Source organism: Lepidochelys kempii, chromosome 8 (assembly GCF_965140285.1).
Source record: "Lepidochelys kempii isolate rLepKem1 chromosome 8, rLepKem1.hap1, whole genome shotgun sequence".
NCBI classification, from domain to species: domain Eukaryota; kingdom Metazoa; phylum Chordata; order Testudines; family Cheloniidae; genus Lepidochelys; species Lepidochelys kempii.
This window is the reverse complement of record NC_136387.1, coordinates 104,220,194-104,247,205: the sequence shown is the minus strand read 5'-3', so window position 1 is coordinate 104,247,205 and position 27,012 is coordinate 104,220,194. Positions and strand designations below refer to the sequence as shown.

Below are 27,012 nucleotides of genomic sequence, written 5' to 3'. Positions count from 1 at the left end.
ACTGCCTCCAAAGAGACAGAGCACACACAAGCCTGTTAATTTTGCTGAGGACTTCAGTTCAATACACAGCACTGAGATAATTAACTTATTCTCATTTTATTGCAAAACTAACAAAGAACAGAGATTTAACAGTTAAAGAACAGAAGAGAGATGGTTACAAGTAAAAATCAAAACATGCATTCTAGTGGCTAAAACTCAATTTCAACAAGTTACACTCTAAAGATTTCTCACTTATAGTCAGTTCCAGCTCCTCTTTGTTTTCAGGCGCAGAGGATCCACTTTTCATGCACTGAAAAGGCATGGCTCCCCCTTTGTGATGGTTGCCAAAATGGCTCTCTGCTTTGGCTTATATTTCCCAAAATCTAATTTTCTTTGTTTCAAGAGCCAGGAAGGCTTCCTGAGCACGTAGGCTCCATCCCTTATTGTGATCATTAAGTGGTCTTTCCCCATTTCGGTTGATGGCTTGGTTTACCACGTATGTAGATATACTTCTCTTTGTCCTTTCAGGTATTGCCTGGCTTAATTTGAGACAGGAAAACGGGTGAAACAGCATTCCTTTGTCTAGGACAGACTGGGCTTGTGCACTGCTTGCAAAACACTTTGTTTAAGAATATATTTCCAGCACACCTCTCTGATTCTTCACACACCACCCACACATACATCACACAATAAAATTAATGAGTGTGTGTTACCGGTTTGCATAAACCACCTTACATAACACCTTTTAGATGCAGATTATGACGACAACAGTGTGTAGGGGCCATGTGGGTCATGTTTGATGCGAGTTATGGAATGGTGTGCCTCCTGCCAGCTGGCACGGCTCACAGTAGGCAACCCAAGCAGAAATCTAGTTGTAGTTCCCTAGCAGGGGCTGAGCAACTACACAGTGGATGGGTTAAGTTTTTTTTGGGCCACTCAGTACATTTGTAAACTGTAGACACTTCACAATAGGCTAAGTATTAAATGTGCTAGAGAAGTATAGTGCAAGCTTCTCCAGCATAATCTTCTAATGCCCCTCGTTCCTGCTATAGCCAACTAAGGCAGAAAATTTTAAGTGGGTGATGGCTGTGTAATATAAACTTAATGGACTTTCAGTTGTAGCCTAAGCACATGTTCCATCAGTAGAAATCCAGCTAGCAGTAGGTATAAATGCTTGATAGTTAAAAGGTAAGTTACAAAGGTTTTACCAACTATTAGATCCCAACCAAGATGGGAGTTTAGGAATGATGTGCGGTAAGATTGCATTTTAAAACAGAATTACCTCCCTACAACCTCTACTTGTAGCCACCAATTTCCTTGTTCCTGCAGAAAAGGAACGAGCCTTATCTACTACAGAGATGAAATGAGCATGGCTCCCTCTTCAAGATTCGTGAGCCACGTACACTGCCAGAAACATGACATCCTACAAAGTCTGCAGATCTTAAAGAATGCAGCCATCTCCCTTTACATAGCACTGATTCGCGTAACACTTGCTACGTCCCTTAACCGCTAGGATTTTCAAAGGAGGTTTTGTTAAACTTTTGCACCTTTAACATCAGACCCTGGAAATAGCGATGTGTTGTTTGGGTGTAGAGGAAGTAAAATGGAATTTTTAAAAGAAAAGCAAAGTTCACTCTTTCACTCCTTCTTATTCAACATGGCTGCGTGATAAACATAAACAAGAGATCCTTGGCAGCACAGTCTGGTATGAAGCCAGTTGTAGAAGCTGTCCCACCTCTCATGGGCAAGACTAGGTATGTGGTGGTGGCAGATTGCAAACCCACAACCTTCAACCAACAGATGAAAGGCATGAGCACTGGTCAAAGGGACTATTTCATGGTACAACAGAAATGCATCCATGATTCTAGGGTGAGGGAGAGAAGGAGCTGACAGGAGAGATCACAATAAAGTAAGCCTGCAGGACCCAACTGAAATCTTATAGGGTCCAAATGTAGGAAGCATGGGAATCTTCAGATGCTTGATTGTAAAAAACATTTCCCTCTTCAGCTCTTTTCAGTCAGGAGGCTGCATGCAGGACAGGTTAGCTATCCAATTAGCCCCCATTTCCCAAAGACCCTTTAATCAAAGGATCTCACCAGGAGTAAGAAAATACAATAAATATTTTATTTCAGAAGCACATTTCTTTGTAGCTTAAAAACAGTCTGTCTACGTTGGCCTGGTTTAAAGCTGTTTATCTCAATGTTTGTCAGAAGTTAAAACACAAAGTTTCAACAAGAAAAACAGAACTCATTTTTGTTACAGATAACAGCAATGCCACTCGCCATCATTACTAAAAAAAGCACTCAGTGTAAAAATCACACAGTTCCACCATTACTTAGGTATACACTCATGACCTGTAGCTAGTTATGAGAAGTATACAGCAATTTAAAAGCAAACTCACCTGGCTCAAAATTAAGAGTATGAGAAATAGGGGCTAGCTTCCCAGCCATTAGAAGTCCTTCCTGAAGCAAAAGCATATAGGAGTTTAATTAAAAGGATCAGAGAAGCAAGCTCTCTGTTATATAGCAAAGGTCAGCAGGTGCAATTAACATTTTTGTCCTTGAATATGTAAATTCTCAGTTTTCAGAGTAGCTACTACACAAACTGGAGGCTTCCCCACCCAAACAACTTCGTACTGTGCAGGTAACATCCTTGATCTGGAAAGTGGGTGTCCCCTCTGTCTACACAATGAAGGCTTCCCATTGCATTACACTTCCCATGCTGGTTTGTGTTCTAGAAGATTCTCTGATTGTGCTGTGTTGGACAATCTCATTTGTGACTTGTATCTAAGTCCCAGGTGACTTATTCAATCCCAGCCAAGACAATGCAGTAATAGGGTGCAAACAGAAGCTTCAAGTACCAGGTGTGTTTTTTGTTTAAGACAGGAAGATTAAAAAACTGGAAATGGTGTCACGATTGCTAAAAAAATTAATATTTTCCCAATAAGTGCTCTCATGCTAAATATAGGACCTTTAAGACAATGGCAAAATGACCAAACAATAGTAGCATCACTTTGAAACAGAACACAGCCAATTTGTTACAATTTCTGTCTACTTCAACCTGGAAAAGGCAGGGTGCAAGCCAGAGGTGTCACCTTTTGAAGTGGGAAAGAAGAGCAGCATCCTGCAGAAGGGTGTCTATTCCACTACCTGACAGTCCCTGTATGTCTGTACATGTGCACAGGGTAATCCCTTCCAGAAAAGGAAGAGTGAAGGCAGAAGGAAGAGTGGGCATTATAAGAAGAGGTGATGACATTCCCAACTGAAAAGCTCAGTAAAAATCCTATGACCAGCACACAGATTAAACATTTGAGTCATTGGTGTCACTTCTTGGAAAAGTAGGGAAGGGAAAGTCCACACTTGGGTGGATAGGAGCACCTGCCACCCACAGGGAAACAGGACACTAGCATGATAATAGCATGAACAACAAAATTATGTTGAGCTTTACAGGAAGAGAAGCAGTGGAGTCAGCCACTTATCACCAGATCCTTTATCCAGAAAGCCTATTGGGGGACAAAGGACAATTCACCTCCAGTTAATTTCCAGGGTGCTTGTCCAGAAGCTGAAGAGAACCTCAAGTGGGATGAGGCTGTAACTGGAACTATAAATTTTTTTTTAAAACCAGCCTCACCTGGCACATTCGCTGCCAGCAAAACACAACTCCTACTGCTAAGGAAAACAGCCAAGCTGCTCTTTACACAGCTAGGGCTTTATCTGAAGTAAAGGAATCACCCTCTAGGTTTTCAGTCCTGCTAATGATACTAGCTTTGTTCCATCATGGGAACACGGAGGAGTTTCAAGTCCTCCCAGCACACAGGAAAAATAATCTCTCAGATGAGGTCCAATTTGCCAAATAGTCCCCAGTTGTTTCACATTCAATTAGCTTAATCTAGTCATGAAAAGCATTTCTGCTCTCAACAGATGGTACTTCACGAAACAGACTTTGGATTGGCCAGTTGTCATTTTAGGGGCAAATTCACTCTCTTTTGCTCAGAAAAAGCCCTTTAAACCTACCTGAGGTCTGCTCCCCTAGCAACTCCACATGAAAGCCATGTAGGGGAAGAGGATCCTGGCCAAAGAAGCATGAAACCTCATTGTCTGTAGAAAGCCAGATGCTCATCCTTCCCCCCTGCTAATCTTCCTCGAGTTCTTTGAAGATCTATTTCATAACACAGCCACACCTCCTTCACAGCGGCTGGTGATCATGTTTGATATTTCAGTCCATGTGTCCATATGAGGGTTATAAACTTCAACAGAGTCCGAGGTCACTGGGGCAGCGAAATCATGACTAGAAGCTCGGCCTCCCGAGGCATAAAGAAGTCCATTCACAGCCACAACACACACACCAGCTCTGGGTATCTTCATCGGTGCAACCTCAACCCATTTCTCCTAATAAAGGGAGAAAATTTTTTTTTAAATGTTTACATAAAAAGCAAAATTGTGTGTGAATGTGTAAGTAATCAGAAAATAGCTGTGCTATAATTAAGTCCGTTAGGCGTAAGTACCCCTCCTCCACCACTTCCCAGGAGAATAACTCTAAGTTTATTGAAATGTCTGAAGTCCCCCAAGAAGTGAAGAAAACTACATCCCCACTGCAAATTAAAGGGACTGTAGGAAGGCAAAATGTAAAAACCACCAGAACTGTCAACACTACCCTTATGAAAAAGTGCCACAGGAACCTACAGAACCACAGGAACCAGAACTTAAGTCAGAACCTACAGACAGCACTGTGATTTCTAACACCATTTTGGGATACTGGTTTGGCACGGATTCGGAGGGAAAAGCAACAACAGCGTCACTTCAGAGCTGGTTTTATGGTAAATTCCGTGGTATCTAATAAACCTGTCTAGTATCTGGAGTAATATATTGAACAACCTATAGCAGAACTGCTCTTCCACATTCCCCAGAGTATTTAGTAGCTACAATCCTTCTGTTTATTGTTAGTGTGTTGGTTAGCTTCCAATTACCCAGAACAACAAACACATGCTTCCCAAACACCACACGATTAAGATTAGATAGATATACTCAAAGATCAGCAAGTATACAGACGCCACCTCAAAGACCCCTGAATTGTAGTTTCCAGATTACTGTCTGGGAGCAAACAGGAATTGGAGCTTGTTTGAAAATGTTCATCTCATAAACTTGAGTTTTGTTCTCACCAGGTTCATAACGGCTAAGGTAACAATATTATCTACCACTATGAAGAGTAAAAAAAGTTATCGGGGAATAGGCAGCATGTATTAGCATCTTTATACGTCCTAATAAATGAAGCTGTAGTCTGCTGCAAGATTCCTAGGCACTCTACTGTACCTCTTCGAAGGAATACCTCTCTACAGTAGGAAGTGCATCTTGTGTCTCATTCCATCCTCCAACAGAATAGATGCAATCATTGAGGGCAGCTATGCCAAGGTACGCCCTTCGGGTGCCCATTGGAGGAAGTGTAGACCAGCGTTTGGATATCGGATCGTAGACTTCAGCAGAACGTAGCTCGACTCCTTCACTGCTGATGCCCCCGACGATGTAAATTAAACCTGGAGAGACAGGGTTTTTCCAATTAAATCTATGCTTAGGCAGAGCAGGCATCACAGAACAGAAGTTTAATTGTAAGAAGAAAAGGAGTACTTGTGGCACCTTAGAGACTAACCAATTTATTTGAGCATAAGCTTTCGTGAGCTACAGCTCACTTCATCGGATGCATAAAGTGGAAAGTACCGTGAAGAGATTTTATATATACACACAGACCATGAAAAAAATATACATTGCAAGGAGAGTGATCACTGAAGATGAGCTATTACCAGCAGGAGAGTGGGGTGGGGGGAGAGAAAACCTTTTGAAGTGATAATCAAGTTGGGCCATTTCCAGCACATTTCCAGGAGTTAACAAGAACCTTCCAGCATATCTACCTCTTCTCCCAGTTTAGTGTCACCTGCAAACTTGCTGAGGGTGCAGTCCACACCATCCACCAGATCATTAATGAAGATATTGAACAAAGCCAGCCCCAGGACCAACCCTTCGGGCACTCCACTTGATACCGGCTGCCAACTAGACATGGAGCCATTGATCACTACCCGTTGAGCCCGACAATCTAGCCAGCTTTCTATCCACCTTTTAGTCCATTCATCCAGCCCATACTACTTTAACTTGCTGGCAAGAATACTGTGGGAGACCGTGTTAAAAGCTTTGCTAAAGTCAAGGAACAACACGTCCACTGCTTTCCCTTCATCCACACAGCCAGTTATCTCATCACAGAAGGCAATTAGATTAGTCAGGCATGACTTGCCCTTGGTGAATCCATGCTGACTGTTCCTGATCACTTTCCTCTCCTCTAAGTGTTTCAGAATTGATCCCTTGAGGACCTGCTCCATGATTTTTCTAGGGACTGAGGTGAGGCTGACTGGCCCGTAGTTCCCAGGATACTCCTTCTTCCCTTTTTTAAAGATGGGCACTACATTAGCCTTTTTCCAGTCGTCCGGGACCTCCCCCGATCTCCATGAGTTTTCAAAGATAATGGCCAATGGCTCTGCAATCACATCCTCCACCAAATAGCAGTGTAGAAATTTAGGCCCAGGTTGGAGCCCAGGCTCCGAGACCCCTCCCTCCTCTCCAGGTTTCCAAGCCCAGGCTCCAGCCTGAGCCCAAAGGCTACACTGCTGTAAGCCCCAAACTGCAAGCCTGAGGTAGTTAACCTAGGCTCCGAGACTCGCTGAAATGGTTTGTTGGGATTTTTTGCAGGCTAGACGTTCACAGGTTGAGCGTGGGGTGGGGACAAGGGAGAGCGTTGCCCCCCCCCCCCCCAAACTGCAAGCTTCAGGGGCAGGCAGCCTAAGTGTGCAATGCAATGAGTTCTGCAGAGGAGACAGGAGAGGTGCTGCTCCCAGTTTGCGCACCTGAGGCAGGGAGTCAGAATTTTGTTTATAAACAGACTGATTTGCAGGAGATTAAGGAAAGGCTGTTAGAATGTTTCTTAAAGTTAAATGATCTGTTCCAAGCTTGGTGACGTGCAAAAAGTAAGTAGCCTAAATGACAGAAAGTAGTTGTTGATTTTTCCACAATTGTTTCAATAGTTCTGTTCAAGAGGTAGTAACAACGTTACTAATATCTTTCTTTGAGAAGATAACTGGTTTTTCAGACAAAGGAAATGCAGTAGATCTAATTTACCGGGATGTCAGTAAAGCATTCGATACAGTTCCACATGAGAAATTATTAATTAAATTGGAGAAGATGGGCATTAATATGAGAACTGAAAGGTGGATAAGGAACTGGTTACAGGGAAGACAACAACAGGTCATACTGAAAGGTGAACTCTCAGGGTAGAGGAAGGTTACTAGTGGAATTCCTCAGGGATCAGTCTTGGGACCAACTTTCTTTAACATTTTTATTACTGAGTGTGGAACAAAAAGTAGGAGTGTGCTAATAAAATCTGCAGATGACACAAAGTTGTTAGGTATTGCCAATACCAAGGAGGACTGGGACATACAAGATCTGGATGACCATGTAAACTGGAGTAATAAGAAATGGGATGATATTTAATAGTGCACGGTCATGCATTTAGGGACTAACAACAAGAATTTTTGCTATAAGCCGGGGACTTATCAATTGGAATCGACAGTGGAGGAGAAAGAGCTCGGGGTATGGTTGATCACAGGAGGACTATGAGCCATCAGTATGATGCAGCTGTGAAAAGGCTAATGCGGTCCTGGGGTGCATCAGGTGATGTATTTCCAGTAGAGACAGGGACGTGTGAGTACCGTTATACAGGGCACTGGTGAGACCTCATCTGGAATGCTGTGTGCAATTCTGGTCTTCCATGTTTAAGAAAGATGAATTCAAACTGGAACAGGTGCAGAGAAGGGCTACTTGGATGATCTGAGGAAAGGAAAACCTATCTTATGAGAACAGACTCAAAGAGCTTGGTTTGTTCAGTCTAAAGGTATGTCTACACTTGCAGAGTTTTTGCGCTGTAAGTTTCACCGGTGACAGGGAACCAGTGAAAGAAAAGCGCTGGTTTGTGACTCAATTCCTCAGGCATCAGAGAGTGTTTACATTAGCAGCACTTCCATCACTGATGAGAGCAGCGCTCCAGGGCAGCTATCCCACAGTGCAACGCTCTCCAGTTTGACAATGGATCTTGTGGGAAGTGGTGTGTGTGACCCCGGGGCATCCTGGGTCCCTGCACAGCCTCTTCTCCCCAAAGACTGATCAGCTCCAGTAGCTCAGCATTGCTCCAAGCAGGGGATGTTCTGCTCTGTGGAACAGGCATTGTCACCTGGCCAGATAAGCGAGCACTTGCCAAGAAAACAGGAAAGGGAGTTTCAAAGTTCCCGGGCCTTTACAGTGGGAGGAGTGGATGTGTCGGTTTACCTGGCAACAAAGCAGCAGAGCTGCTGGCTAGAGTGGTCACCTAGGCACTGTGGGATATCCTCTGGAGGCTAAAAGTTGTGTAAACAGGAAGAACTTGTCTTCACTTGCACATCAGCACAAAAGCATCACCGGTAAGAGCTGTACGCCTCTTGTGGAGGTGGCTCTCTTTTTGCAGTGAAACTTCTGAGTTTCACTGCAAAAAGTCATTGGCAAGTGTAGACGGTCCCATGTCTTTTGTGCAAAAAAGGGACTTTTTCCGGTTTAAATGGCAAGTGTGGACATGCCCTAACCAATAGAAGACTGAGGGGAGAGATGATTACTCTGTATTAATATATCAGAGGGATAGATACCAGGGAGGGAAAGGAGTTATTTAAGTTAAGCATCAATGTGGACCTCAGAACAAATACATTATAAACTGGCCATCAACAAGTTTAGGCTTGAAATTAGGTGAAGGTTTCTAACCATCGGAGGAGTGAAGTTCTGGAGCAGCCTCCCCAGAGGAGTAGTGGGGGGAAAAAACCCCAACTAGCTTCAAGAATGAGCTTGATGAGTTTATGGAGGAGACAGTATGACAATAGTGTGTGGCCCATTAGCGACTGCCTGCTGCTAAAATCCCCAATAGCTGGAGATGGGACACTCGGTGGGGAGGGCTTTCAGTTATAACCCTTCAGTCTGAGTCAGCTGAGACAAGCCAACCACATGTGTTTTATTGCACTGTAGATATACCCTAAGTTAGCTGAGGAAAGGCAGGTGACCACTTGTGAGGCCTGAGTGAAAATATTTATTAAAAACATTCATACAAGATAACGTCTCTGGACCTTTGTCTTTTGAGATGGTCAATACTGGCTGGACTTCATGTTCACAACCACAGGAAAACTATTTTCAAGGGTGACTGATAGGGCAGGGCAAAATTTTCCAAGCTGGTTTATATTTTTGTTAGATGAGTGGAGACCTTTAGGTTCAAGCTCCACAGAAATAAAACAAATGTATCAGAAAAGGGGAAATGGTGGAAAGGAGGAGAACCACTGATACACTCACAGAGCTGAAAGCACCACAGAGCTCAAGATGTTTTACAAAGTTGCAAGGCAGACACAGGTAGGAATCCCTGATTGAAATGTAAAGCTTCAGATTCCTTATACAGTAAAACTACCCTCTGAACTATTGGTTATTATTCATGTGGGAAAGCCATAACCAAAAACCGCTCACCTTGCATTTCACAACACCCAAAATAGTAGCGGGGCACAGCCATACTGCCCACTAGCTCCCAGCTATTTAATTCAGGGTCAAATCTTTCAATTGTGTTGCCGATTTCTGCTCCAACCCAGCCTCCTGCAAAAAGGAAACATGCAGGTAAAGTTTGATGACACAGAAGTAGGTCTTTTTTTTTTTGTTTTTTGTTTTTTTTTTTAATATCTATAGAAGTGGATATGTCCTTGTATCAGTGACTTATAGGTCAGGTTCAATAGGCTGCATGTTTGTATACAAGGGAAATATGAATACTTACAATATATGACAAAACCACCTGGTTTAAATAACCAATTAAATGCAAGACAGACTCAGAGTCCAAATAGCACGACCAAAGATAATTATGGAAGGAAATACCTTAGTATGATTCAACAAAAGCACGTGTAGAATAGAGAAAACAATTCTAAAGCTAGCAAGTCTTATGTTTCAGGGCAGGAGGAGATCACCACCTAGGGAAAACAATTTCCTCCATGTTATTAGTACTGATTAATTATGGGCACTATGGCATATATGAAACATCTAGAATTGGCCACTTTTGGAGACAGGATACTAGACTTGATAAGATATTGGACTGTTTTGTTCTAGCAACTAAAATTTTCCCATAACTTTCACTCCAAATATCTTTTACTTTCCCAGTGGTATACAATACTAGCATATTAGATTTTTGTTACACTTCAGTGTTTTGTTTTTAAAATCTTTCAAACACCTAATCTGTGAAGCAATATTTAGAAGACAGTGATATGGATGACATGCACACAGTTATGAATTACTTTTGACACATGCATAGCAGCCTATGTCAGATTTTCCTTTTGCTTATTGTTTAAACAATTAAAAGCCCAAATAAAGCATAATTAAGGATCTGCTTTCCCCTTACCATTTCCTCCCACATTTCTTTGTATAACAGTCTATTTTTACAGGGAAATGTTACATTAAGCTCTTAAGTGATATGGGAGAATCTTGTAAGATTCTTGGGAGAATCTTGTAACTTTGGCCAGTTACTGAAATAAGATTCTTTTGGAGTTCTGCTCAGTAAGGTGGGTGGAAGATTACAAGTACTGGATATTTACTTTTGTTATATGCAAATATTAAATAGCACCAAAGATGAGTGTTGTGTTTTACAGAGAGGATAAACACACAGCCCCTGTTCAAAGCAGCTTACACTCTAAGGCCCTTATCCTGCAATAGACTGTGTACAGGAGGACTGCTGCACCTACACAGAATCCTGATTACTTCAATAGGGCTTCAAGCAGGCACAGTAATACGCTTGTGTGCTATCGATTGTAGGATTGCAGCACAGATAAGATCTATGATGAGACTCAGGGAAAGATAACATCAGACAGGTGCTCACAAGATTGTGAAGCAACTTGTTTTTGCAAGTCACATATGTTGGTAGTTCCTTATTTTAAAAGAAGATATATTTTATTAGGCTGATGTGATAGTGAAGGTCTATTTAGCTGAAAGCCTTTGAGAAATATGTATTTTAGGTTCTTACAACAATTCAGGAGTGAGCCTGGCTGTTAAGAGCACATGGACTTCTCAGTTCTTGTCTCAGCTCTGCAACTGAACTTGTTGGACAAGTCACTTAACCACTCTTTACCTCAGTTTTCCCATCCATCCACCACAGAGGGCTGTGAGGCTTAATGTCCAATAAAGCACAAATTCTGAGATAAAGGTACTATAGAAGTAGGAAGTCTGACAAGGTGTTTTGGAATGCTTTTAAAAAAACAAAAACAAAAACACAGATTAATTTGCATACACATATTTTGGTCTGGGTATTATGGAGTCATTCTGAGAGTACGTGCTATTCCATCGGTTGGCTAAGATGCTTCGCTTGGAATTGATGGCACCTCCCCTATGAGCACTCACAAAAACACCTGTCAGCTGCAAGTTACAAGTAACCACTAATTTTTAACTCTCAGTATTATAGGATTTTAATGTTAATATTTAAACTCCGCAAACTGATTTGATCCGAAGAACTAATGGCTTTAAAACCAGCTTTACTGAAAGGAAACTGTATAGTTACCCAAAGCATAGATAGCACCATAACATGCACACACTCCAAGTCCGCACCGAGGCTGGTTCATGGAGGCCACAGCTGTCCACTGCTTAATAATAGGATCGTAGCATTCAGTACAGTCAAAGATCATTGAATCCTTCTCTCCTTGGTAGAAAAAAGGCAGAAACAAATAGATTAGTTAGATTAGAAGGAACAGTGGTTCTCAACCTATTTACCATTGTGGGCCGCATATGCGGATCTGTGTGTGTTATCTATGCTACCTATAGGATATCCTCAGGGCCACATGGGCCGCAGCTGTATGTAGGTTGAGAACTAGTGAGTTAGAATATTCTGCAATTCAGATATACAGGAACAACCCGTCACATATAGTATCTGAATTGAAACCATTTCTCTCATCTTGCCAAAGTGAAAAAGCAACAAAAAAAACTTGTCTACACCACAAAACTGAATTAGCACTGAAAATGGTTTTCAGCAATGGTTTCCCAAAACAGCTGTGAGTCAAACACTACAGCACTGTGCTTCTGCATGAAATATTTAACTCTACAGTGCTATTACTAACATAGGTAGGAAAAGAGTTTTTTTGTTTGTTTTTTTTAAGGACTATAGCATTTAACATTATAGTATATCTTGTGTTTCCTTTTACTACATGTACACACTACGTTCATTTTAGACAGACTGAGCTAACTTTCCCATATCCTGGACACCTCCAGCTGAGAACAGGAAACTCCGGTTTTGTAATGGAGTTTATATTATACTGAGGTGTAACTTAAGCTGACAATTTTATTAAATGTGCCATTTGGTCCCAAGGAATAACAGGGAAATCCTCTCATGAATCACTAACTGGTTAAAAGACAGGAAACAAAGGGTAGGAATAAATGGTTTCCCCATTCGAGAGAGGTAAATAGCAGGGTCCTCCAAGGATCTGTACTGGGACTAGTGCAGTTCAACATATTCATAAATGATCTGGAAAAGGGGGTGAAAAAGCAGCAAAATTTGCAGAGGATACAAAATTACTGAAGATAGTTAAGTCCAGAGCAGACTGTGAAGAGTTACAAAGGGATCTGAATAAATTGGGTAACGGATTTAACAAAATGGTAGATGAAATTCAATGTTGGTAAGCGCAAAGTAATGCACACTGGAAAACATAATCCCAACTACACATATAAAATGATGGGGTCTAAACTAGCTGTTACCACTCAAGAAAGAGATCTTGGAGTCATCCTGGATAGTTCCCTGAAGAACGTCTGCTCCATGTGAAGCAGTAGTCAAAAATGTTGACTGAATGTCAGGCCTATTCGGAAAGGGATACATAATAAAATAGAGAATATCATAAAGCCACTATGTAAATCCATGGTACACCTACACCTTGAATAGTGAAATTGGAAAAGTACAGAGAAGGGTGACAAAAATGATTAGGAGTATGGAGAAGCTTCCATATGAGGAGAGATTAATAAGACTGGGACTGTTCATCTTAGAAAAAAGAAGACTAAAGGGGGATACGATAGAGATCTACAAAATCGTGACTGGTGTGGAGAAAGTGAAGTGTTAGTTACCCCTTCACATAACACAAGAACCAGGGGTCACCCGATGAAATTCATAGGCAGCAGGTTTAAAAACAAACAAAGGAAATACTTCTTCACACAATGCACAGTCAACCTGTGGAACTCATTGCCAGGGGATGTTGTGAATGCCAAAAAGTATAACAGGGTACAAAAAAGAATTAGATAAGTTTAAGGAGGATAGGTCTATCAGTAATTATTAGCCAAGATGGTTAAGGACATAACCCCATGCTCCAGGTGTTTCTAAACCTGCAACTGCCAGAAGCTGGGAGTGGACAACAGGGGATGGATGACTTGAAATTTCCCTGTTCTGTTCATTCTCTCTGAGGCCTCTGGCACTGGCCCCTGTCAGAGACAGGATACTGGGCTAGGTGGACCATTGGTCTGACCCAGCAGTATGGAAATCCTTATGATCTAGTGCCACCTTTTGGAAGAATGGAAAATACATTAGAACTGCTAAGGACTCTCCGATACTATTAATTTGGAGCACCAGCAATAACATCCATATACAGAGTAGTAACTTGGTCCCAAAGAGCACAAACACATACTTAAAAGACAAAGCCATTTCTGACCTTGGTCTGCAGGAGATATTTTTCCAGTTAATACACAAGTTAATGCACATTTCACTCAGGTATTCATGACTAAGCCTTAGTTTAACCAATTTGTCAGAATATGAGACTCTCCCTATATCAATGTTCCCTTAACACTGATAGTATGGTAACAACAACAAAAATCCTACACTGCCCTATTCAGAAGTATAATAATTATAAAGTACAAATTTGACTTATGTTTAAGGAAGTACCATCACAATGCAAGATGCTCCTGAAATATATTCGATGCATTCAGCAAACAAGTCACAATAATAGAAGACACTAACTCTAACGAAAGGCAAGCTTTCGGTAAATTTCTATTTCTTCTTTTAAGAAAAAAGAAAAATGAGAAAAATTCAAGTGTAGGTCCATTATATAGCAGAGAAGGACAGCTAATAATGGATGACATAAAGAAGGCTGAGGTGTTTAATGCCTAGTGTGCTTCAGTCTTCACTAAAAAGCTTAATGGTGACAAGATACTCAGCACAATTAGCAATAAGGAGGAAAGAACACAAGCCAAAGTAGAAAAAGACCAGTTTAAAACAATATTTACCTATGTTAGATGTATTCAAGTTGGCAGGGCCTGATGAAATTCTTCCTAGGGTATTTAAGGAACTAGCCGAAGCAACCGCGGAACCATTAACAATTATCTCTGACAACTCATGGATGATGGGTGAGGCCTCAGAGGACTGAGAAGGGCAAACATAGCACCTCCCTTTAAAAAGGGGGAACAAAGAGGACCTGGGGAATTACAGACCAGGCAGCCTAACTCTAATACCTGGAAAAATACTGGAACAAATTATTAAACAATCAGTTTGTAAGCACGTGGGGGATAACAGGTTTATAACTAGTAGCCAGCATGGGTTTGCCAAGAACAAAACAAACCCAATTTCCTTCTTTGACAGGGTTACCGGCCTGGTGGATAGAAGGGAAGCAGTAGACATGATATTTCTTGATTTAAGAAAGCCTTTTGACACGGCCCCCCATAACATTGTCAAACAAACTAGGAAAATGTGATTTAAATGAAAATTACTACAAAATGGGTGCACAACTGGTTGAAAGACCATACTCAAAGAGTAGTTATCAACAGTTCACTGTCTAACTGGGAGGACCTATCTAGTGGGGTCCCATACAGCCAGTTCTGGGTCTAACAATATTTTCATTAATGACGTGGATAACGGAATGGAAAGGATCCTTACAAAATTTGTAGAAGACACCAAGCTGGGAGAGGTTGCAAGCCCTACAGAGTACAGGATTAGAATTCAAAACAACCTTGACAGGTTAGAGAATTGATCTCAGTTCACAAGATGAAATTCAATAAAAACAAGTGCAAAGTACTATACTTTGGAAAGGAAAAATCAAGTGCACAATTACAAAATAGGGAACAAGTGGCTAGGTGGTAGTACTGCTGAAAAGAATCTGCGGGGGCTATAGTGGTCCACAAATTGAACATGAGTCAAGGTGATGCCATTGCAAAAATGGCTAACATTATTCTGGGGTATTTTAAACAGGAACGTCACATGTAAGAGACAGAGGTAATTATCCCCTCTCTACTCAGCACTGATGAAGCCTCAGCTGGAGTACTCTGTTCAATTCTGGGTACCACACTTTAGGAAAGAAGTTGATAAACTGGAGAGAGTCTAGAGGAGAATGACGAAAAAATTAAAAGCTTTAGAAAACCCCCTATCTATGAAGAAAGGTTTAAAAAAAGTGGGTATATTTAATCTTGAGAAAAGAAAACAAAGGGGTGTCCTGTCAAATATGTTAAGGGCTGATATAAAGACAGGGATCAATTTTTCTCCATGTGCACTAAAGGTAGGACAAGAGGTAATGGGTTTAAATCAGCAGCAAGAGAGATTTAGGTTAGCCATTAGGAAAAATTTTCAACTATAAATTCTGGAACAGGCATCCAAGGGAGGTTGTGGAATCCCCATCACTGGAGGTTTTTAAGAGCAGGTTGAATAAACACCTATCAGGAATTGTCTAGGTATACCAGGTTCTGCCTCAGCACATGCAGCTGGACTGGATCACCTCATGTGGTCCTAGATTGGATTACCTCATGTAGGTTCTAGTCCTACATTTCTATTGTTCTACTAAAATTACAGTCCCCAGGGACTTTACAATGGGCAACACCCCAGCATCATCTCGTTATAGGGACACAAAGTAACATATTCCTTTCATCCTTCACCTCCAATAGCATAAACCATTCCTCCCACCACTGCCACGCCCAGACCGCTGCGAGCCTGGTGAAGTGAAGACACAGTGGTCCAGTAGTGACTGAAGGTGTCAAAACGCTCCACACAACTGAGGGCTCTGCTGTCACTCCAGCGTCCCCCCTGCAGTCGAGTATATCCACCTAGGCAACAGATAGAAAGTACATGCGTAAGTTAGCAGCTCTCGCTCAGCAAGATCCCAGCCAATTCTAATGCAATGGTTCAAGTGCTACAAAAAGCCAGAATAATAGCAAGAGGTATTATAGAGTGACTAACATCTTTCTTCAGTGCAGTCATGCCTATGGCCAATGCTCATGTATCAGACTTCTTCCTTCAGCAGAGAACTTCAGAAACTATTCCAGCAGAGAAATCAATATTGTTTTTAGTGTTTGAAAAATCACTGGGGAGGCAGCGTGGTCTAGTGCAGAGAGCACTGGATTGGGACTCAGGAGACCTGGGTTCTATTCTTGGTCTCCTGGGGTGACCTGGGGCAAGTCACTTTCCCTCCCTGTGCTTCTGTTTCCCCATCTGTAAAATGGGATGATGATGCTGAGCTCCTCTGTAAAGGGCTTTGAGATCAATTGATAATCTTATCTATTTGCGGAGTCTGAACATTTGCTATAACAGCTGGATACAAACACCTTTCAGGGTATTAGAAGCTGAAGCACCTTACTGTGTATCAATGGAAATTTTATCCTAGATTTACTAAGTATCTGATGAAGGAAGGAGGATGATTTAGTGGTTAAGGCATAATGCTAGGATAGTACTGAGCCTTAGGAGGAGATAAGGTTTTTATGCTGGGCTCTGCCACAGATGGTTTATGTGACCTTGGGCAAATCAATTCATCTCAGGCTCAGGTTTTTCATGTGAAAAACGAAGATGATGGTACCAACTTCAGAAGACCACTGGGAGGCTTAATTCAATATATGTTTGCAAAGCACTTTGAGGCACCTGACCGAAAGGTGCTCGAGAAGGGCAAAGTAGTGTTATCTGACCTATGACCTTAATCTCATGATAAGAATTGCAAAATACATACACCAACTCATGGAACAGTCACCTCCATTATTCGCAATAAGTGCTTCTGCACAAACTTCATTTCAGAGGTAAACATATCAAATGAATGGTGGAACTAAAAAATTTGAGTATAACCCCATATGCAAAAGGCATGAGTATTCTTTGATTATAAAAAGAAAAGGAGTAATTGTGGCACCTTAGAGACTAACCAATTTATTTGAGCATAAGCTTTCGTGAGCTACAGCATCCGATGAAGTGAGCTGTAGCTCACGAAAGCTTATGCTCAAATAAATTGGTTAGTCTCTAAGGTGCCACAAATACTCCTTTTCTTTTTGCGAATACAGACTAACACGGCTGCTACTCTGAAACCATTCTTTGATTATATCCATCATTCATAAAAGACCTATTAATTTACGAAGATCTCCACACTGATACAAAAGTGTTTATTTTAAAAGGGGAAGAAACACAACACCCTTAGGAAGCAAGCTTTATACGCATGTTCCACTTGTGAACAGTGCACATAACAGGTTGCATTATTGCTCTGCACCTGAGACAAGTGATTCCTGAAAGACTACTCCAAACTATGATACTGCATTCAGGAAAGATGAAATATAAATGTATTTGTATTTTGTACAAAATTTGTATTTTGTGCTCCAGTTATTTACTAATAAACACATTATTCACAATTGTAGTCCAGCAACAGAATCACTGTATTAGATACACAACACTATTTTGGCAGCTACCTTTTGACAAAGAATTTAAAAAAGATTTTAATGCAATGTGAAATATCAAGTCACTTTTCTAAAAAGGTTAAAGCAACCAGATTCTAACCTACTGCATAAAGGTACTTCCTGGCTTTCCTCCGGGGACGAGCCTTAGATGCTTGCAGAAAATTGCTGACTTTGTTCTCTTTGGGAGATTTACAGACTTCACAATATTCTTTCAACAGGGTTTGCAGAGCCACCCGAAGGCTGAAATCTGAAACTCCTTGGAAAAGAAAAATTAAAAGAAAAGAGACATGAAAGAAAAAAAAAAAGTCACACCACCAGTAATTGACCAGCCCAGGGGAAAAATATATGTCAACTATCATCATCATCTCTTTCTGCTTCTCATATGACAAACCAAGACAGATTTCGGCAGATTTTGAAAATTCTGGTCCAAACTTTCACAAAGGCTTAGTTTTAAAATCAAAATGTGAATATATATTAAATACTCCTGGGGGCATTCTGCACCAAAAAGTTAAAATTCTGCAAATTTTGTCAAAATAACACTACATAATCAAACCAGTTTCAATTATTTTGGTAATTTATTTCAAAATACTTGTCAGCAAGTATATCTGCAACAGTACAGACACACACAAAAATTCCCCCAGGAGTAGAGAGTTAAAGAAACACCTATGACAACCCAGTTCCTGTTTCTCTGTCCCCTTTCCCCACCCCCACCCAGTTGTGGGCCCCCCTGGCCCAGATACCCATGCCCCCTGTACATACACCCTAAAGCCCAGCCATGTGGCCACCCCTTGCCCAAACATCCACCCCCTCCCCCAGAGCCAGGGATCCAGAAGAAGAAACAGCCAGAGGCTCTTCTCCAGGCTCGCACAGAGTTTCTTGTGTGCTGCCCTCCCGTTCCCTTAGGGCATGCTGGGAACTGCAGCTGCCAGGAGCCCTGCAGCGCTCCCTCCCTGTCCCCCAGCAGCGTTTTCTATGTACCAGTTGGGTCCAGTGGCCCCTAATGGTGGCTAACAGCACAGCAGCCAATTTATGTGGGGGAAAGGACATTCTGCATGCACAACATTCATTTCTGCAAAATTCTGCATTGCGCAGTGGCATAGAATTCCCCTAGGAGGGGTTAAACAACTCAGCTTCTTTAGTATAATAGTCAGTTGTTACATTTTTAAACTGGAAAAAACAAAACCCCGTGATCCTTTACCAAGGACAAATACTCCATCCAAACAAACATCTTCATTTTTCTCTCTCTCTCTCTGTTACCTTCTATGTATTTTAAGAGCCTCTGGGATGGTAACAGAGGGAATCGAACTGGATCCAGCACTTCTACCACATGTTTCTTTCTTTTTCCCAGATCCTTCAAAATCCACTGCATTGCAGCTGTGAAAACTTGGTACTCATCCTCTATAGTAAGCTCTTCACTTCGCAAGATCTTAATAAGCTGCTCCTTTGTTAGCGCCAGGAACTCCTCACCACTCTGAACTTCCAGAAAGTGAGCATGGATGTAATTCTCCGTGAACTCCTGTAGGTCATGGCAGGCAATTTGCTCAGAGAACTGGAAGAGTCCAATGCAGTTCAATGGGTCAATCTGTCCCTTCAGAAACTCACAGCAAAGGTCCACAACTTCAGTCAGCTGGAGCATGTCTGCTGCTACTATCAGCTCCTGAACATTACTCTCGCCAACATTCACTACTCCTGTATGCAGAGGACAACATGTGACAAACAGGCCACATTTCAGATATTATAATAGCCTAAACAGTGCTAAGTCTTAGTCTTTTCCATTTGAGTTAGACATTTTGAAATAAATGTTCATTTGCTTTGCAAAATTACTGTCAGCTCAGTAATGCAGTAAAATGTTTACATGTATCTGAAAAGGAATTTATCTGGTAGTCACATACTTACATTAAAACTGGTAAATACAAATATGAGGGATAACCCAGAACTCCTGTGAATCACAGACAAAGTCTTGTTGATTTTCTGCTGCATGGTTATTCCAGTGACTCATCTAGCGAAGACCACAGCATAATTAAATAACTATGACCTATTTATGCTATGTTTATAGATGCATATAAAATTTCTGCATCAGCAAAACACATAAAATATTCCCTTCTTGCTCCCTTTCTTTTAGGCCTTGATACTGCAAAGGATCTGCTTCAACTTGATTTCAATAGGAATATACATGTGCTTAAAGTTAAGAAATAGTAGGAGGGAGAAAGAATTAGGAAAATTTTTACTTAGATTATTGCTATCTAAACTTGTCTACCTACATGAGTGACTTGAGGATTCTGAATTTTTTTTTTTTAAATTGATAAATAAATAGATATCAGCTACCACTGAATGCCACTCAACCTTGTCCTAATGGTTATCTGATTTGAAGGCATCAGAGCAAAGGTAGAGAAAGGATGGTGGCCTTACAGATCAGCTCGCGAAGGTGGTTCCAACTCTAAGGAGTCTTAGGGAAGAAAAAGTGTAAAGTTGCGGGAGAAGTAGCCAAACTGACAGTCAAGGCCAGCATCATTGGTGGAAAGGGCCAACATGATAATGAATACCAACCAACTACATGTGTAGAGATATATACCGGCACGTGCATACAGTATGTGTATGTTTGTATGCATCCAAACATTTATAGAGACAAACACACAGTACTGAATTTCTCCTCGCTGTACATGCACTGTATTACCGCAGAACAGAATCTTAGAATGCAGAGATAGAGACCTTTTAGATCCTCTAGTTCCTCTCCATGCCAGTACAGGACTGATTCCTATTGTACTTTTACAAATGTTTAGTCCAGCCTAGTTTTAAATGTGCTAAGGAATGGGACTTTCAGCACTGTACTGTAAACTGCACAGGTGAGCAGCAACATTTAGGGTTTGAGCCAATCAATAATTGTCATAGCACAAGGTATATGAAATGAACATTCCACTTTTCATTCAGAATAGCAAACAAACGTAAACATACCTGTGTAAATAAAATCCAGGAGCATCTGAAAGATGCCAGCCTCTACTCCTAGGATCCGTACCACATCCTTTGAAGATTCTTTCATCCCTCCTGTGAACAGAGCAGCAAAGTAAGGGCTGCTTGCAGCCAAGACCAGGCGATGGACCTTAAATGCTTCTTCACCAACCTGGAGCTGCACATCACAGAAATTATGCCCACATCTCATCTTGTTCATCTGGGCGAGGATGAAACGGGCATGCATGTCTGAGGAGAAAGGGCTGTCGCCTACCCTGGGACAAGCCACACAAGCCATGATGATCACAGAGAAGGCCAAAGGCTGCTGTCCATTGTCAGTCTCCAAGTGCCTAGGAAAGAGAATTAATAACTTGGGCAGGTTCATCTAGTGGAGTCAACAATCCCCATTATTACAGTAAGGGTTTTTTTGATGAATTAAGGGAACTTGAAGAATGCAGCAGCCAGAAAGGAAAGTGCTGAGCATGGAGCACACTAAACTTTGCCCAACAGAGGGTCACAATGGAAACTTGCCACCAGTCCAAGGGACACACCTGCGTAAAGAACTATAACTGGTCACATCCGCCCATCTCCAGTGAGGGGTGACCCCACCGATATGAAAGGCCATTGCATGCCATGCCCCATCTGGATCTCACTGGAAAGATCCGCCATCTCTGCTATGGCCCTTCGGGGGGGTGGGGGGGCATCATGCCCACAGGGTGGCACCGAGCTGATGGCAGCTGCAGTCCGTTTCTCTGGGACGCGCGTGCATGAACGTGCAAGGGTCCATCGGGGATGGACAGGGGCTGTGGAGGGGCCGCACTGAGGCTGGAGTGCGAGAGAGAGCACGGGGAGGGGAGGGGCCGTGGCACGGGGGCTGGGAGCAGCCGGGAGCGAAGCACAGCGGCGGGGGGCAGCGCAGGGGCGGGAGGCTCGGGGTGGGGGGGAGGAAGGCTCGGTGACGGGGGCAGTGCAGGGGTTGGGAGTCCCGGGGGCGGCACAGGGGCTGCAGGGGAGGGAGGCTAGGTGATGAGAAGAAGTGCAGGGGTCCGGGGGGGGGCGCTCAGGGGCTGAGGGTCCGGGGGGTGGGGAAGGATGGCGCAGGGGAGCCTGGGAGGGGCGCTCAGGGGCTGAGGGTCCGGGGGGGGGGGGAATGGCGCAGGAGAACCGGGGGGGGCGCTCAGGGGCTGAGGGTCGGTGGGGGGGATGGCGCAGGAGAACCGGGGGGGGGCGCTCAGGGGCTGAGGGCCCGGAGGGGCGGCGCAGGGGAGCCTGGGAGGGGCGCTCAGGGGCTGAGGGTCCGGGGGGGGGGGAAATGGCGCAGGAGAACCGGGGGGGGGCGCTCAGGGGCTGAGGGTCGGTGGGGGGGATGGCGCAGGAGAACCGGGGGGGGCGCTCAGGGGCTGAGGGTCCGGGGGGGGGGCGCTCAGGGGCTGAGGGTTGGTGGGGGGGATGGCGCAGGAGAACCGGGGGGGGCGCTCAGGGGCTGAGGGTCCGGGGGGGGGGGAATGGCGCAGGAGAACCGGGGGGGGGCGCTCAGGGGCTGAGGGTCGGTGGGGGGGATGGCGCAGGAGAACCGGGGGGGGCGCTCAGGGGCTGAGGGTCCGGGGGGGGGGGGCGCTCAGGGGCTGAGGGTCGGTGGGGGGAGGGCGCAGGAGAACCGGGGGGGGGCGCTCAGGGGCTGAGGGTCCGGGGGGGGCGCTCAGGGGCTGAGGGTCGGTGGGGGGGAGGGCACTACCGATCCTCTCTCACCTTTTTCCCGCTCAGCGGGGCGCCGCGGCAGCGCCTTCCGGCCTCCCAGCAGCCTCTGCGCGCTGCAAAGCGGAGGCCCGACGAGGCGCAATGATCACGTGAGGGGGGAGCCCCCTCCCCCAGGCGCCAGGGTAGAACCGCGCGTGCGCAACCCACGAGCCAGTCGGTGAGGCGCAGGCGCGCTTCTTGCCGTGAGCGGTGTGACGTTATAACCCTCTGCCCCACCCCCGCCGCTCGCTGCTGCTGGGCATGCTCAGCAACACGGCGCGAGCCGCTGCCCGCTCTCGGGGTGCGGTGGGCCGCCGGGGGCCAATGGCAGGGCCAGGGCCGAACCCGCGGCAGCCGGGGGGGGGCGGGGCCGAGGGGTGACTCCTAAATCCGTGGAGGAAAAGGAGATTCCCACCTCGCTGTATTAAAAGGAAGAGGAGTATGGATCAACACATGGGCTCCTCCCTGAGGCGCCGCGAGTCCTCCCAGGTCTTTTTGGGGATACAGACGAACACGGCTGCTCCTCTGAAACCCCCTCGCTTTGTTTACGGCGAGACTTGCCAATAACTACCCACAGGCAAAAAGAAGAGGAGGACTTGTGGCACGTCAGAGTCTAACCGATTTATCTGGGCGTCCGCTTTCCTGAGCTACAGCTCGCTTCACCCCCATTCAGTCACAGGAGGCATTTTCCCACACCTGGTGATCACAGTGATTTTCTTCCCTTTACAATGTTGCCCCTTTAAAATTACCCTGAAAATGAATCTGAACCTTACATTCTGTGGATTATTTTTCCTCCTTTCACTTTGATTTCATTCAGATTTCACTCTTGACAGGGCTCGGAGTACTCTCAGATTCAGCTTCGTGGAGATATTTTACACCTAAAAAAAAAAATCATTGGAAGGAAGTTAAGTATGTTCAGATATCAATACGCATATACTGTTTCTGCTAGTAAACACATGCATATAAATGCACGTGCACACTGCTATAAATCAATATACATTTTAAGCCATCGTGATGATAATCCCTTGAGATTTATTAGCTCACTGATGCTTTGACATTTATTAATCAGAAGTGGCCTGTGAGCAAAGGATTTAGAAATCGCTGAAGAAGGCTGGATCAGTCGCAGTCTGATGTTAGCTGTTAAACCCCAGCCCAGGTCAAGTGTCTTCACACCATAGTGCCAAATTTACAGCTCCAGGATAGGGTTGCTGTGGCTGCTGATTTTGCCACAGAAAGCTTGTCATTTTGGCAGTAACGTGACAGAACGCTTGTGTCTCCAGAGGGGGGCACTGCATCCACAAATTTCATCTTTACAATGAGCTGGAGAGCCCGACAGTATGCAGCCAGTCATCTCAGATGAGGCTTCCTATGCAGCTGCTAAAACAAGCAGCACAATTACAAGAATGGGCCTGAAATCACATTTCGCTCGTTAACTATGAAATTTTGTATGGAGAAGGAGATCTTCCTGCCTTCTGATCAACCAAACACCGGGTGTTACAAGTCACAGCACTAAAGGAATAAAAAGCTGCCTGTGTTTTGTTTCCTTGACTAAGTTTATAAAGTCACATTTGCCTGATTAACCAATTAAGTGCTAATTACATACCAGGCCAGCAACATAAGAGGCACCTCCATTATTATGTATTATTATTATTAAGACACTGTTGTGCTAGGTGCTCTGAAAACACAGAATTGAAAGTCTCTGTCCTGAGATCTGACAATCCGGCGCTGCTCCATGGACCAGGCTGCCTATGCCCCCCGCTGAAATGCTGCTCTCCTACCACCAGTAGCACTCCAATAATGGAGTAAAATTTGCCACGAGTCATATATTTTTCTCTCTCAACAGACTTGTGTGTCAGTGTCAAAGCTGCAAGAAGCTGTCCATTTACCTTTCATTTACTCTAGTAGTAACCCATAAACTCCCGTGTCTGGCCATACCTTCCTTCCTGGTTAAAGGAATCTCTTCAAAGCCTTTTCAATTGCCTACAAGGATTGCTACTGAAACACTCCTTTCCCCTGCCCTCAAACCCTGCAGGGAGTGATTTTGTGGCCTCCTCAGTATGATGTTTTTAAACAATGCAACAATTTTGAATAAATACCGCCCTTTTTTGTTTCAGTAATTGTATTTATCACATCTCACAGGAAAATCTTCAGCAAACTAAATTAATTACAGTATATAAAGGTAGATATATTTTATAATAGTTAAAAGACAAATATTGATTTTGAAAAAGCCTCTTTGTGTGCCCAGCAAGCAGACTCCTTCACACCGTCAGTCACCACAGTGCTACGCTGGGTGGGGGGAACAGCTTGCTGAAGAAAATGCTTCCATTGCTCTGCCTCAGTGGCACTTGTGATCCACTACATTTTCCTTCTGAGTCAATGCTGAGCCAACACCTCAGATGCTTAGGAGCGCTGTGGTACAGAAGGTGCAAACTTTCAAAAGAGACATAAAATAGAGGCCTTGACTATTTGTAGTTATTAAAAATCACGTGGCCCTTTCTGTGAGAGGAGGGGTGTTCGTCATATGGCTAAATTCCAGTACAGGTGAGTACATTCTGCCAACCCAAGTTCCCTTACAGTTTCAAATGGATATGATACCCTTCACTTCCTGTGCTAAACTGTAGTGCAGGATTGCACTTTGTTTTATATAGTCTTGCACTACTAAAACAGTTGTTACATTCCACTCCAGAAGAGACTGCCTTTCAGTGATGCAGAAAGTGGTTCCTCTGGATCCCTACCTGACTAGGTTGTTGTGATAATTAACAATTTAAGGCACCTGAGTCCTTCAGATGAAAGCTGCTAGAGAAGAACAAAGGATTATTATGACTAGAAATACCCTGTTGCTCTAGTTCACTGCTCTTTTGCATCCATTTCCAAAATGCCGTCTTTCTGTTAAGGCTGTAAGGAAGTCTCTTCTCTTTACATATAGCTCCGTGTCCCATTCAAATCAGATGCTGTTACCTGTACAGGGCTGTCATACAATTCAAACAGCTGGGCAGTCACATGCTTTGCATCATGGGAAGATTGTGCCCCATAATATTCTCTGCTTTGCTGTGAGGCTGAAGCTCTTCAAAAGGGCAGGACGAAAGGGAGTGTAACTTCAAAAGAAGGAATAAATACACTGTGGTTCTGTACAGTACTCATGCTTATAGAGAAAAGAACAGACTCCTCAGTCATTGTGCATAGTACAAAGGTAACAGCTCTTGATTTCAGGAGCACTGAAGAATATTTCAGGACTGTGTGTAGCAAACTTCACTCTAGTTTAGTGCTGAGACTCCCAGCCATACCATAGCAAGACATGATGTTTGCATGAGAGAAAATAACGAAAAAGTAAAAGCTCCGTCAGTCCAAAGTAGACACAAATATTAAAAAGATTCTGTAGTTTGATCCATTCAGTATAGGGTCAGATTCTGATCTCACTTGTACAGGAGGAAATCTGATACACAGGTGTAATTGAGGTCAGAATAAAGGCCAAAATGTTTGGCCACTAATACCCTTTGATTAGCAGATTCTTGTGTTTAAGCCATGGGCCTGGATTAAATCCAATCAGGCAACTTATTTTTAAAGTAAATATCCTGTATGCCGTTTGCCGGATACTAGCACAATATTGTTTTCATTTTTCTCATTTTTCCATTGGGAATAATCATCTTGTTGAGAAGAACAGTGATCTAATGAGAGACTTAACTTGAGAGTCTGAACAATGAATTCATTGCAGCTGTGTGAGAGGGGAACCAAGGCGGAATCCACAGAGGGTTTAGTGCATTTCAGAGTAAAAAGGCAGAAGGGAAGGTGATACTGGGACACAGATAAGAGTCAGAGATTAACACAGATTGGAACAGGAGGCAGGGCCCTCACTGCACTAGCCATAGAGAAAAGGGAGCACTGCTTAATCAAACGATCTGGCAGAGACAGAGATCCTGTTGGCTGTTGACTGTGTTCTTCCTTACTTTAACACCTAGTAGGCGGGGTCTCATTTCAGAAAAATTGTGGGTGTGGCACAGAGTCCCCTAGGTAAAGGGTTTCCCTGTTCTTTTCCAACAACTCTCATCTAAGACCTGACAAACTCACTACACCATATATAAAGTCTGCTGCAGTTTCCACGGTAAACATCTGATGAAGTGAGCTGTAGCTCACGAAAGCTCATGCTCAAATAAATTGGTTAGTCTCTAAGGTGCCACAAGTACTCCTTTTCTTTTTACACCAAATACATGTCTTACAGAATAGTTATCCATAAAGAGTAACATGAAAGGTATCTACAGAAAGCTCATAACTTGTCTAGACTTCTAATCATTGTGAGGTGTATGTACTGTGACGGGGCAAGGCCAGATGGCTATAGAAAAGTAGTGGGAGATAGATATATTAGCTCCAGGCTAAACAAAGCTTTGGTACCAGGATAAGTGAAATGACAGCTGCTCCAAGTCAATTAAGACACCTGGGGCCAATTAAGAACTTTCCAGAAGGCAGGGAGAACTTTACCTTGAATGGGACACCTGAAGCCAATCAGAGGCTGGCTGAAACTAGTTAAAAGCCTCCCAGTCAGCCCAGGGGGTGTGCATGTGAGGAGCTGTGGGAGGAAGCTGTGCTGTTGGAGAGGCTGAGTAGTACACACCATATCAGGCACAAG

At 43.5% G+C, this 27,012-nt stretch overlaps 1 protein-coding gene and 1 long non-coding RNA gene across 7 annotated transcripts; one reads left to right on the top strand and one right to left on the bottom strand.

The window, feature by feature from the left end:
- Positions 1–80: 80 nt before the first annotated feature.
- On the bottom strand, positions 81–22,506 carry IPP (intracisternal A particle-promoted polypeptide). 6 transcript variants are annotated; one of them, XR_013636204.1, is made up of 10 exons: positions 22,404–22,505; positions 20,661–21,004; positions 18,966–19,397; positions 17,809–17,964; positions 15,939–16,106; positions 11,608–11,745; positions 9,546–9,668; positions 5,289–5,509; positions 3,993–4,367; positions 81–518 (listed from the first exon to the last, which is right to left on the bottom strand). XR_013636204.1 is itself a non-coding variant. In XM_073357861.2 (9 exons), exons 2-9 carry the CDS (start codon positions 20,950–20,952, stop codon positions 4,143–4,145), a joined length of 1,755 nt encoding a protein of 584 aa, XP_073213962.1. In that variant the 5' UTR covers positions 20,953–21,004; positions 22,404–22,505; the 3' UTR covers positions 81–4,142. The 6 variants fall into 6 exon arrangements, 4 of the variants coding, with proteins under 4 accessions (XP_073213962.1, XP_073213964.1, XP_078710255.1 ...); XR_013636205.1 differs by having other exon boundaries at positions 81–514; XM_073357861.2 differs by having other exon boundaries at positions 81–4,367.
- LOC140916346 (uncharacterized) lies at positions 14,289–18,260 on the top strand. Its single transcript, XR_012160511.2, has 2 exons — positions 14,289–16,132; positions 17,927–18,260. It is a non-coding gene; the product is annotated as an uncharacterized LOC140916346 (long non-coding RNA).
- Positions 22,507–27,012: the final 4,506 nt, after the last annotated feature.